We start from the raw sequence: 12,151 nt of genomic DNA on the forward strand, positions 1-12,151 counted from the left end.
ATTTGTAAGTGCAAGTTTCTATCTCTTTGAAGACCTTTCTCGAGCCGAGGGACTGTTTGACCGCACTCTCTTCTATGGATATGAGTTGTCGTCGTTCTTCCCTCTCCAAATCCTGATCATAGTTTTCTATGAACGGGATACACTGAATATGATGATGTTAATAATCCCTTATTTTCAAAATCATATGCAATTGAACACCTTATACAAACTGATTTTAAATCTAATTCCCAATGTCTAGGATTAAAAATTTGTTAGGGCGTAAGAAAGCATTTGTATCCCTAAAGCCAAGCTGAATCCCACATAGAGCAACTAAATTTGTTTAATTAGATGCTCTTATTTTGCATCTGTACATACATTTTGTTCAATTAATGCATTTGCCATCTTTACACCAAATGTTTTCATTTTCCTTTTTAATTATATTTTTTGGGTTTGACTCGTTTGGGGACAACAAATCATAATTACTAGTTATTATATACTTATTAATCTAAGGATTTTTCTTATGTTAAACTTCAAAGTAATTAAGGAGTGACCTCTTTTTGACTTAAACTTTTGTTTTTGTTTTTGTTTTTATTAACTATAGATACTTATTATCCATTGTTTTTTTAATTGAATGATATTCTTTCTGTCCCTACAAGAAAGTACTATATAATTCAAAGATGCGAGAAATTTTTTGAGTCATATGATGTAAATTCAATGTTTTTTGTTGTTTTGCTTAATGTTACAAATTTAAAAAATTTAAAAAGTGTAAAATATTTGATTTTAGTTTAAAAAAAACTAAGTTTTTAATGAGTGATATTCTAAATGATTAAAATAAAAAATAATAAACTTTATAAGAAATAGGAGTATTTCTCTACTCATGTGTCTTCATAAAATTTGATTACCTTTTATTGTTAATTTGAAATGACAAATATTATACTCCATAAAATAAGATACAGAATTAAAATCATATATTAAAATGCAAAGAATTACCCTACTACTAATAATCAGTAGGGCAGTTCCATATTTTTCTTCTGGTCGATTAAACAATAAAAAAATAATTTAAAAGTACAATTAGTGCACTAAAGCTTTACAATTACGTTTCTGTGGATGGACAGTGGACTCATGTGCCACAATGTGTTTTGATTTCACATATTCTAATTTCAATATAGAAATTATGCAATTATTTTTACAAGAATATTCAATTATTAACTAAGCCAATAACAAGTCCCAAAATGGGACCCACAAGTTTATCATTTAGGACTATTATCATTTATGATCATATTAAGCTACTTTCATAAAAATTTACTATGAAACACTATCTTTCAGTGAGATAAGTTCAAAATAAAACAGTCATATCCATAAATTATTGGTTATACTATATACTAAGTCTAAGTCGTTAATTTTAATAATACATGTTGTAAATATGTTATTTTTTTCTCGTTATATATATATATATATATATATATATATATATATATATATATATATATATATATATATATATTTATTTATTTATTTATTTATATCAGATAGCCTCATATGAAAATAATTTGTGAATTAACAAGCTATTAATAGTATCATGCTATGCCCTATGCCCTATGCCCTATGCCCTATGCCCCATTGCATAATAAACAAGATTCTAACCAATCAGAGTATATAAAATAAAATAAATTAATATCAAAATTTGGCCGAGACCGCCTCAAATTGAGATCAAGAGTGGGCCAGTCCAATTTACGCGTGTAACAACATCACATGTTTTTCCTTGTGTCTTTCCATTTTCTGGGCATTTATCAATTTTGACCTTAAAGGTATCAATTTCAACGTAAAGTAATACTTAAACATATCAATTAAAGTAAAAAAAATTTCAATTTGAACCTATAAGTGATCAATTTTAACGTTAAACTGATTAATTTCTACCTAAATATAGTTTTGTTTTACAATTTTAGAACGAAGTTATATAAAATGATATTATTCTATCATTCTATGGATGAATTTCAAAGAGCAAATGAATGATCAATAAAACTATCAATAATAGTGTTAAAACGATTAACATATTAAATTTGAATTAAATGCTATACAATATATCTATACAATTTGAATACCTATTTTTAAAACGATAATTGAAGATTAGAAGTTCAAATATGAGTTAGATTATAAAATATGATTGTCAAATTATATGTCATAATTTAACTATTAACATATTCAATTTGAACTAAAACTTATACAATATCTTTGTATACTTTGAAATACTTATTTTGAAAATGATAATTAAAGCTTATACGTTTAAAATTGAGTTAGATCATAAAACATCAATTGTCAATTTATGTGTTATAATTTTGACTATTAACATATTCAATTTGAACTATTTACAAATATATATATATATATATATATATATATATATATATATATATATATATATATATATATATATATATATATATATATATATATATATATATATATATATATATATATATATATATATATATATAACATGTTGAGGAAAGAGTAATATCACTATTATTGATCGATGGTATGTTCTATTAGAACCATCATGTTGCATTGAATAAAAGAACTTGTATTGTACAATGTTTTAACACTATTATTGATGATGTTATTGACTATTCATTTGTTGTTTAAAATTCATCCATAAAATGATAAAATAATACCATTTTATTAACTTCATTCTCAAATTGTGAAACAGAACCATATTTAGGTAGAAATTAATCAGTTTAACGTCAGAATTGACCATAAAAAGGTCAAATTTGTAATTTTCTATGTTAATTGATATGTTTAAAGTTTACTTTGTCAATATTGAAACATTTAAGATTAAAATTGAAAAATGCCCAGAAAATGAAAAAAATGAGAAAAAGCATGCTACACACCCACTCTTGATCTCAATTTAAGACGGTCTCTGCCAAGACAAGCGATTAATTAATTAATTAACACCTTATCAAATTGGTCGTGCATTTTTTTTACAAGCAAACACTAATTATTTACTTATTACTCTTATTAATTAATAAATGATTATAATTAAGTGAGGAGAGATAATTTTAATGATGAAGCCGACAAAAGAATCTTGAAATCAAACGGCAGGTGCGCAATAAATAACGAGTGAAAAAGCAGCCCCACCATAAGATTAACAAGTCACCATCGCATCTGATTAATATTCCTCTCTCGAGTTCTAAAATTAGCAGTAAAAGTCTTACATCAATCATCACGTGCATCATCCTTGATACTACCAGATATTGTCAGAGTTGATCTCCATTTGAACGGCTCTGATCTAATCAATCACTAAATGAACTGACGGTTTAGCATAATCATCTTAGAATGCCACCCCCACAAAAAACGAAGAATTGGGCACGGTTATTAAGGATGGGGTGGGGTCCATTAAAAAGGGTAAGTAGTAAAGGGTAAGTAGTAAAGAGTAAGCAGTAAAGGGTAGTCGGGTAAGTAAGGTATATGGGGGTATATTCGTAATTACTTGTGTGAACTAAGGATATTTAGGTAAAAAAAGATTGACAAAAATAGAAATGAGACAACTAAAAAGACTTTACCAAATAAAAAAGCGGGACAACTAAATTGGTTCGGAGGGAGTAATTGTTAGTTTAAAATTTCAAATGATATTCAATTCTAATCAAATAAATAATAGTAACTCATAGTACTATATAGTACTTTCTTTGTTGTATTTGTTATATATTTGATTTTTTACGCAATATAATATGATATATTTATATTTTTATTATTTATATATTATATTATACATAAATAAAAATTAATATATGAACCTATGTAATCAAATGATTTAACAATAGCCCACTTAACAGTGTGTTTTTATTACTCATTAGCTGCAATATATAAAATAAATTTAAATGATGAATAATGTAAATAACCGTAATATAACAAGTATTTCAGAAAGAAAGAAGTACATTTTTATGTTTGGTTGTAAAACTACATGTATCATGTACGGTAAATCTTCATTGCAAAAAAGAGTTTTAAAATTGATGTAGTTGAAAAGCATAATTGTATTACTATTATGGATACAAAAGAAAAGCAAATACTTTATCTTTCTCACTTAATTAATACCGTTTATTATGAAAGGGAAATTGAGTTGAAAAATAAGATAAAAACAAACAAATATTATAGATAAATGATTAAAATGTAGATAGAAAATAAATTTAAAAATAAGATAATACAAGAAAGAGAGAAACTATTACAAATACAAAATCAATAAAACGAACAAAAATAAAAATAGTGTTAATTAAGAGGGACACATATATACTTCTATAAGATACAAGTGGAAGGTAAGCCATGCATATTAAAGTTGCCACAATCAATTAGGATTTTGGAGCTTGTCACCAACTAATTTAATATTCATGGTAACACTATATTTTCAGAACATATGCAATTATAAAACGTATACGGTAAATTCAGTATACTAGTATAAAATAGTATAGGGTAAATTCAGTATAATATATAAAATAAGTCAGATAATTATATATTTATTTTGATTGGATTTTCTGTGTTATGTAATATATAATATTAGATAATGTCCGTGCGATGTACGGGTTCATTAAATTTTCTGACATATTTGTAAATTAAGATTTTGTTATCATTTAATAAATAAATTTGAAATGATTTTATAAATAATTAAAAAAAAAATATATGATTTTCTAATATATTAAATGATATGAACTAAAAAATAAAAAAATAATCAGTATGGTTAATATTATAGTCATAGTTAGCAAGTAGTAAAGTCAAAAGTATAAATATTAGTCATAATAACAATGATATCATTATTGAGTTTTAGAGAGAAAAATTTTCTTAAGATTGTGACACGTAAACCAATTTAAAAAGTGATCATCAGCATTTTGTTTTAGTAATAGTTAAGTTATAGATATACAATTTAATATTAATAGATTTTTTTTTTTGAAAATTTAACCAATAAATTGTTCTGATTTTAATAATGTGCTAGGTTAATGAATTTGGATAACTTTATTATTAAGGTAAATACTTCATTTGTCCTATACATCAATACAACCATGAACTATTGTTATCATTCAATCTTCACATGCTGTAGCAATATTCTTTCAAAGAATGAAATCATAATATTCATAATTCATACAATGAATGATACAATCCCGTATTGGTATTTTCTCTAAGGCTAATTTTAGGCTATCTAAAGCATACAATAAAGATAGTGACCCCTCAAAGAGTCAAGGCCCCCACCTCTAAACTTCTCCATACTACAAAATCCCCCAAAACAAAATCAATTCAAGTGCATCTTTCTTTCTTTCCCTCTTTTCAGCAATCTGATTGATGAAAAAGCCATCAGTATTCAAGGAAAAATCCCAGATCTTTCCCTGAATCTTCTACTTTCCTTGCCAACAAAATCAACCCACTAATTTTTTCTTTAAAATTTCATCCTTTTCCCCCTCTTTCTTCCAAGTGTATTTTTTAAGTGTTTGTATGTGTTCAGACTTAGGAGTATGTGTTCAGACTTAGGAGTAATAAAAATCACTTCTTGGTGTTTTTATGATCAGATAAGGCTATAATTGAATCTGGGTATTTTTCTTTTTTGAGTTGGTGAAAGTTTTTAGTATCTTTTTAGTATTTTTTGGGTGTATTGATTGAGATCCATATGATATTATTTTAAGGGAGGTGACAAAAAAATGCAGACAAGGTATATGGAAAGATCAAATAGTATGAGTGGTAGAGAGAAAAGAGCTTTGGATTCAAGCTCTAATGTTGATGAAGATGGTCAACCTGATCGAAAAAGACCAGCTTTAGCAAGGTTTATTCTTTTTTTCTGTCTTGAAGTTTGTAAATTTTGATGCTTTATTTGATGGGTTTTTAGTGTTTGGATTTTTTATAGTGTTTGGTTAATTTTGGTCTTTTATTTTCCTGATTTGTTTTTGGGTTTTTGCTGTCTGTCTGTTTGTTGCTATCTGCGATTCTTTTATCAATATCCAGTGAGTTTTTGAATATGTAAGAATTTTGTTGTTTTAATTCAGTCACTTAGGATGAGAAAAAAATTGAAACTTTCCATTTCATTTGCTTTTTTTGTTTTTTAGTTCATTAGTTTTGGATGGATATTAATCCATTTGCTTTTGTTGTTTGATTTATATTAATGGATGATCAAACTTATTCTTATTAAGGCAGATGAAAGTATGGAAGTTGCAAATGTTCAATATGATTTTAGTTAAAATTATGTTCATTATATTTGCAAGGTTTGAATTTTCACTTGAAAAAGTGGTTTTGAGTTTTCACAATGATGCCTGTTTACACAACCCAAATAAACATTAACATTGTTATAACAATGTATTGGAATCACCTATGGCAAAGTAATGTTACTCACACAACCCAAATAAACATTAAGTAATGGATTTGGTTATTTGATTCATTTTTAACTCTATATAAATGGCTATCAACCATCCCCCTATTGTAACCAGAGATTTGATACTTTCTTTGGTTATACATGTTATGGTGTTGCTTCAATATGTGTATTGCTTATTGAGTGTGATGAAGAGTACTAATTAATATTCGCTTCATTACAGTGTGATTGTGGAAGCCCTTAAAGTGGATAGTCTACAGAGGCTCTGCTCATCCTTGGAACCTATTCTTCGTAGAGTTGTAAGATCTTCCAACTTTTGTATAATTCTTTTCTTCCTGATGAGGGACAGTTTTGGATGATCAGTTTGGTAACTAATAGCTTTTCAAATCCGTTTTCTCATATTTTTTCTTCGAAAATGAAGCAATGAACTGTTTTCAGCTTGACATCTTTGTGAGCGGGTGGGTGTATGGGGGGTGGGAATGCTTTTATAACCTTGCTAGAGTCTAGCTCTACCTTATGCAGATTAGTTATTGTAGTCTTGCAATGAATGCTTGTTACCCTCTACCCTTTCTCCTCTGAAATGTGGTATAGAATGATGACTATACAATTGGTATCTGTTTCATAATACTTGTATCTCTGCACTTCTCTTATGTTTGGTCTCTATGAATCATGAACAGGTTAGTGAAGAAGTTGAACGTGCTTTAGCAAAGTTGGGGCCTGCAAGACTTGTAGGAAATGGAAGGTAAAAATCACTTCTTGTTGGATTCTTAAGATTGTTTACTCTTTTAGGCTAAATGTTTTGTCTTTTTGGTTTTAGTATATACATTTATCTAAAGCGTTCTGAAATTAAACAGCTGCATGAAAGATGCTTCATTTAAACCTCATTTTCAAAAATAGCACTTGCATTTCAATGTTTGTCGCTTGTTGAGATTTGCAGCATCCTAAATTCTAATTAATATGCTATTTGGATGGTTTGTTGCTGCAAATTTTGTCACCAATTTCCTTGCATATTCAAATGCTCACAATCTGATCAAATTGTGATTTTATGACTATTGAGAAAGAACAATATGAACGTTATGTTAAAAAAATGCAGATCTTCTCCTAAGCGCATTGAAGCACCTGATGGAAGAAATTTGCAGCTTCATTTCAGAACTAAGCTTTCTTTACCCCTTTTTACGGGAGGAAAAGTCGAAGGCGAGCAAGGAGCTGCAATCCACATTGTCTTAATTGATGCAAATACCGGGGAACTTGTAACAACAGGTCCAGAATCATCGGCAAAACTGGATATTGTTGTACTTGAAGGTGATTTCAATGATGAAGATGATGCAAATTGGACCGAAGAAGATTTTGACAGTCATGTGGTGAAAGAGCGTGAAGGAAAGCGGCCTCTTTTAACTGGAGATGTGCAAGTGACACTGAAAGAAGGTGTAGGGACGCTGGGGGAGCTGACATTTACTGATAATTCAAGCTGGATAAGAAGCAGACAGTTCAGACTAGGTCTAAAGATTGCTGCTGGCTATTGCGACAACCTTCGCATCCGTGAGGCAAAGACGGAAGCTTTCACTGTTAAAGATCACAGAGGGGAATGTGAGTCAACATTTCTAAATCTATACTCCTCCTGTTATCCGTTCCACTCACTCAATCTGCTACATAGATGACAAAGATCACATCGAGCACTTCAATATAGCAAATTGAATGGGGCAGAGGAGTTAGTCTTTATAAATGTTTCCGTGTGTCCTTTCCTGGATATTTGTATATGCTGTTACCTTCTAAACCATGTGTGTTGTTTGTGTTTTTTAGTGTATAAAAAACACTATCCTCCTGCATTGAATGATGAAGTTTGGAGATTGGAGAAGATCGGGAAAGATGGGGCTTTCCACAAGAGACTCAATAAAGCCGGCGTTGTTACTGTTGAACATTTCTTGAGATTTGTTATCAGAGATCCACAGAGATTGCGTAATGTAAGAACACCAGAATTTTGTTGTTTGATTGCGATGTTGTCTTAGTTATTTGACCTAAACTTTTTACTCTTTCTGAACCCTTGTTTAGATACTAGGAAGTGGCATGTCGAATAAGATGTGGGATGCACTTGTGGAGCATGCTAAGACTTGTGTACTTGGGGGAAAGCTTTATATCTACTATCCCGATGGTCCACAAGGGGTTGGTGTAATTTTTAACAGTATCTATGAGTTTAGTGGCTTAATCGCTGGTGGCCAGTATTACTCGACTGATTCGCTATCCGACACCCAGAAGGTTAGTAGTCCCTAAACCCACTATCTTTCATCTCTTATGTTTTTTTACCTTCTCAATGTTCCTTGTGTTGTGGTTGATGATAATATGCTTATAGTCCAGAAATTGAAAACTAGAATACCAAACAAGTGAACAAATTATGGTCCCAATTCCCACTCATGCCAACACGTTCATGTCATGAGTACCACGTAGAAGATTTTTTTTTTTTGGGTTAAAAGAGGCATTATTGGGGTGAAATCGGGAGGGGGGGACAATATCTGTTGCACGTTCAATACGATGGCTGAAGATCCAGTATGTTGGCAGGTCTATGCCGACACTTTGATAAAGAAAGCGTATGAGAATTGGATGCATGTTGTGGAGTATGACGGCAAATCTCTCTTGAGCTTAAAACAGAACAGGATCGAAGATTCTCCGAGGACTGAATCGCCTGTTACTCAACCGAACACTAATTTTTACAATCATCAAGTCGCTTTACCCAGTTTACCGGTTGCTCCTGCTGTGGAACAGCCTTCTGCCGATCCAGGTCTCAAGATGGGAGGTATATATATATCACATTCATGAAATGCAGCTGTATATTCCACATTTATATTTTCTCATTTTTCATTATATAAATTGGTTTATTTATGTTTCAGGTTTACATGATGCATTGGGTACAAGTTACCCTGTACAGTCGCAAACAATGAACATTAACGGATCATCTTCACATTTTAGTCCCGTTTCCGTTTCTCCTCCGAATCAGTTTATGGGTGCTTCTGGTCTAAACCAGCCTTCTAGAAACAGTAATGGATTGAATTTTGGGTCTACACAACCATCTTTATCGGGATTACAGCCCGTTGGAACTTCCGACTTTGCAGATTATCGAGGAAGTGAGAACACGCTATCAGAGGAAGAAATTCGCATGCGAAGTAATCAAATGCTTGAACATGAAGACATGCAACATTTACTTCGTTTATTTGGGATGGGTGGGGGTCATGGCCAAAATCCCGTTGGTGTGCCAGAAGATACGTACCCATATTCCGCAGCATATGCACCGTCACCGGCAATTAACTTCAATTTTGAGGAGGATAGAACTCGATCTTCCGGGAAAGCTGTTGTGGGTTGGCTCAAGCTTAAGGCGGCCCTTAGATGGGGTATCTTTATCAGGAAGAAGGCTGCTGAGAGACGCGCTCAAATTGTCGAGTTGGAAGAGACATAGATACGCAACCCGGATCAAGTCTTATCCGACTTTGCTAAAACTACTATGCTAAACGGGCCTAACTGCGCACGAAGAATAGGATTTTTCGATGAATATCAATATTGGGACGATGTCTGCTTGCTTGACTTGCTCACTCATGGATCCCTGACGAGTAAAGGACAAAGAACGGGAGTAGAGATGCTATAGTTGACGAGACTTAATTCAGGGATAACCTTCGGCTAGAATTTGTTCGCTCTCATACTCGATTTCCCCTTGAAACTCTTGATTAAGGTCTTATAGTTTATAATAAGAGGCCAATTGCATTTTTCATTGTTTCCCTTGTGTACGTTGTATTGTATGATTACTGGTTAGATGAAGTCTAACTTTAACTAAATCTGTTGTATTTATTACATAATGAGTAACTGTCTGGCTGTTGGTAGTTGGCTTGATTACCAGACAAACTACATGCTTCAATGAATTCATTTGTTTTTCCAATAATGTTTTGATGGCATTCATTGTGTTTCATAGCAGCTTCATCCATGGCTGCTTCATACTTTATACAATCATACTATCGGTCTGTCACGTAGAATTAGCTACATGTACAAAATTCTATTTGAATCGTGTAGTTCAAATAACTGACCAATCATTCTTCCTCTAATCACTTCACTTTGATTTTCACTGTTTTATCAATTAACATGTTTTTTAATCAAATATATATTTTGTTTACTTGAACGGATTAAAGTTTAATAAGACAAAAATCTATATTCTGCTGCTCAAGATTTTGTAAAAAAAAAAGGTACCGCAATACAAATTTGATCCAAATCCACTCCTTTTCTTGACCTTTCATGGTCTATGTAGAGTTGTAGACCATATACGAGTCATTAGATAATTTTAGATAAGACTTTTCAGGATGAAGTTAAAATTGAGTCGTGTATATATTAGTTTTTACAAAAATATAAATACATTTTTAAACTTGAGTTAAATCATATTCGATGGTGTGTCAAGTTTATTTAGAACGCTTGTATTCTAAGTGAAATGTAGATTTTAAAATTTTAACAATATCTAGGCATGGGCTAATTTAAATGTGCAAGCAGAATTTTATACCTTCAGTATTACTGTTACAATTTTAACAGGATAAATATTACAATTTTAATATACCTTCAGTAGTGCTACAAGCAAGAAACAAGAAGAGACTGGAGGCATAAAATTTTACAGGTATCAACTGTATTCAACTACTACGGCCTGTTTAAAGAATCATGAAACATCTACAATTCTACACATTAAGCATACATTAAAACAAGGGTCTCATCAAACATCAAACACCACGAGCTGAGAGTGGAAGACATTTGAATGTATGTTACTCTATCCATTGCATATTCTTTTATTTTACCAATATCGAATAAATTATGATGATACTATCGGTGAAAAACTGGGATGACATCTAATTTCGGGCAGCTTCTAAGCAGAAAAACTTGGACTATCAGTCTTCAAGCTCTAAGGTTGCATGTTATGGAATTGTCTTCCAACTATGAGCATTAGGTTGAGCCACTGGATTCTCAATCCATATCCGAAGCTTCTTCTTCTTCTTCTTCTTCTTCTTCTTCATCTTCCTCAAGAATGTAAACTAAGGCTCGCTTTCTAGCGGCAAAAACACAACCCACGCCTCTGGATGCTGTTACAAATAGAGAAGTTGAATGAAGAAAGTTTACATTAACTCGGTCAGTATAACACGCTAAGACTGATATCTTGAGTTTCACAACATAAAAGGATTAGGGAAACAAAAAAAGGAAGAGCTAAAGAAAAGAAAGAGGGAATGAAAAGATATTCCAAAATTATAACCATGAAAATGGTACTCCACGTCCAATTCATCAATCGTAATTGTATAATCGGCAGTACAAAACTACTTTAACCGTAGGCAAAGTGCCCTGTGCATATAGCTTAAGGTAAAGATATTGCTTACAGCTTACTGCAAGTGGAGGAATCACATTGTGAGGTATACTTCGAACCTTTGCACTCTCCGTTTGCAAAGGCAATATGCAGTCCTACAGTAAACAATATAAACAGATATTTCAATATAATCCAGATCTGACCAAAATTCAGTCATTACCCATCTTATGACAAAATGAAGGTGCAAGCCGCAAGGATATATTACTATAAAAAAAGAACATTTTGAAAGCTCTCAACAAGACAATGCTACCATTTATAAGCTCTAGGTTAAAATTAGAGCATGATCTCTTCATCTGAAATAAGGTGTTTTCATATGAATTTATTAAGGTATATAATCTAATCCAAACTTGATATGGTTAATTGGAAATGCGTAAATAAGAAAATCAGAATGAATCTTTCTTTATGGTCAGTAGAATTTTATTGAATCTAGAATCAGCAATAAACATCTGAAAGTCGAAGAAAAC

The 12,151-nt window shown here is 31.3% G+C and overlaps 2 protein-coding genes across 8 annotated transcripts in view; one reads left to right on the forward strand and one right to left on the reverse strand.

Annotated features, from left to right (window-relative positions):
- The first annotated feature begins 5,104 nt into the window (after positions 1 to 5,104).
- LOC130814931 (calmodulin-binding protein 60 C-like) lies at positions 5,105 to 10,238 on the forward strand. Its single transcript, XM_057681217.1, has 9 exons — positions 5,105 to 5,547; positions 5,640 to 5,776; positions 6,540 to 6,615; positions 6,994 to 7,058; positions 7,410 to 7,903; positions 8,117 to 8,277; positions 8,366 to 8,569; positions 8,870 to 9,104; positions 9,199 to 10,238. Exons 2-9 carry the CDS (start codon positions 5,655 to 5,657, stop codon positions 9,759 to 9,761), a joined length of 1,920 nt encoding a protein of 639 aa, XP_057537200.1. The 5' UTR covers positions 5,105 to 5,547; positions 5,640 to 5,654; the 3' UTR covers positions 9,762 to 10,238.
- A 428-nt stretch (positions 10,239 to 10,666) lies between these two features.
- Positions 10,667 to 12,151, reverse strand: part of LOC130814930 (anaphase-promoting complex subunit 4) — a 32,366-nt gene continuing 30,881 nt past the window's right edge. For 4 of the 7 annotated variants that reach the window (XM_057681214.1, XM_057681215.1, XM_057681209.1 and 1 more), the window contains 2 exons: positions 11,701 to 11,782; positions 10,668 to 11,412 (listed from right to left, as the gene is read on the reverse strand). In XM_057681214.1, the coding sequence (XP_057537197.1) occupies positions 11,297 to 11,412; positions 11,701 to 11,782 (198 nt within the window). In that variant the 3' untranslated portion in view covers positions 10,668 to 11,296. Of the gene's footprint in view, positions 11,413 to 11,700; positions 11,783 to 12,151 lie in introns of all 7 variants that reach the window. The other 3 variants (XM_057681213.1, XM_057681211.1, XM_057681216.1) reach the window with 1 other exon arrangement.

Source organism: Amaranthus tricolor, chromosome 6, assembly GCF_026212465.1.
Source record: "Amaranthus tricolor cultivar Red isolate AtriRed21 chromosome 6, ASM2621246v1, whole genome shotgun sequence".
Taxonomy (NCBI): Eukaryota; Viridiplantae; Streptophyta; class Magnoliopsida; order Caryophyllales; family Amaranthaceae; genus Amaranthus; species Amaranthus tricolor.

Bases quoted from the DNA above. Each gene is read 5' to 3' on its own strand.
- LOC130814931 (XM_057681217.1), top strand. From the start codon at position 5,655: ATGCAGACAAGGTATATGGAAAGATCAAATAGTATGAGTGGTAGAGAG. The intron at 6,616-6,993 runs GTAAGATCTTCC...AATCATGAACAG, and splicing joins AACCTATTCTTCGTAGAGTT to GTTAGTGAAGAAGTTGAACG. The intron at 8,278-8,365 runs GTAAGAACACCA...ACCCTTGTTTAG, and splicing joins ATCCACAGAGATTGCGTAAT to ATACTAGGAAGTGGCATGTC.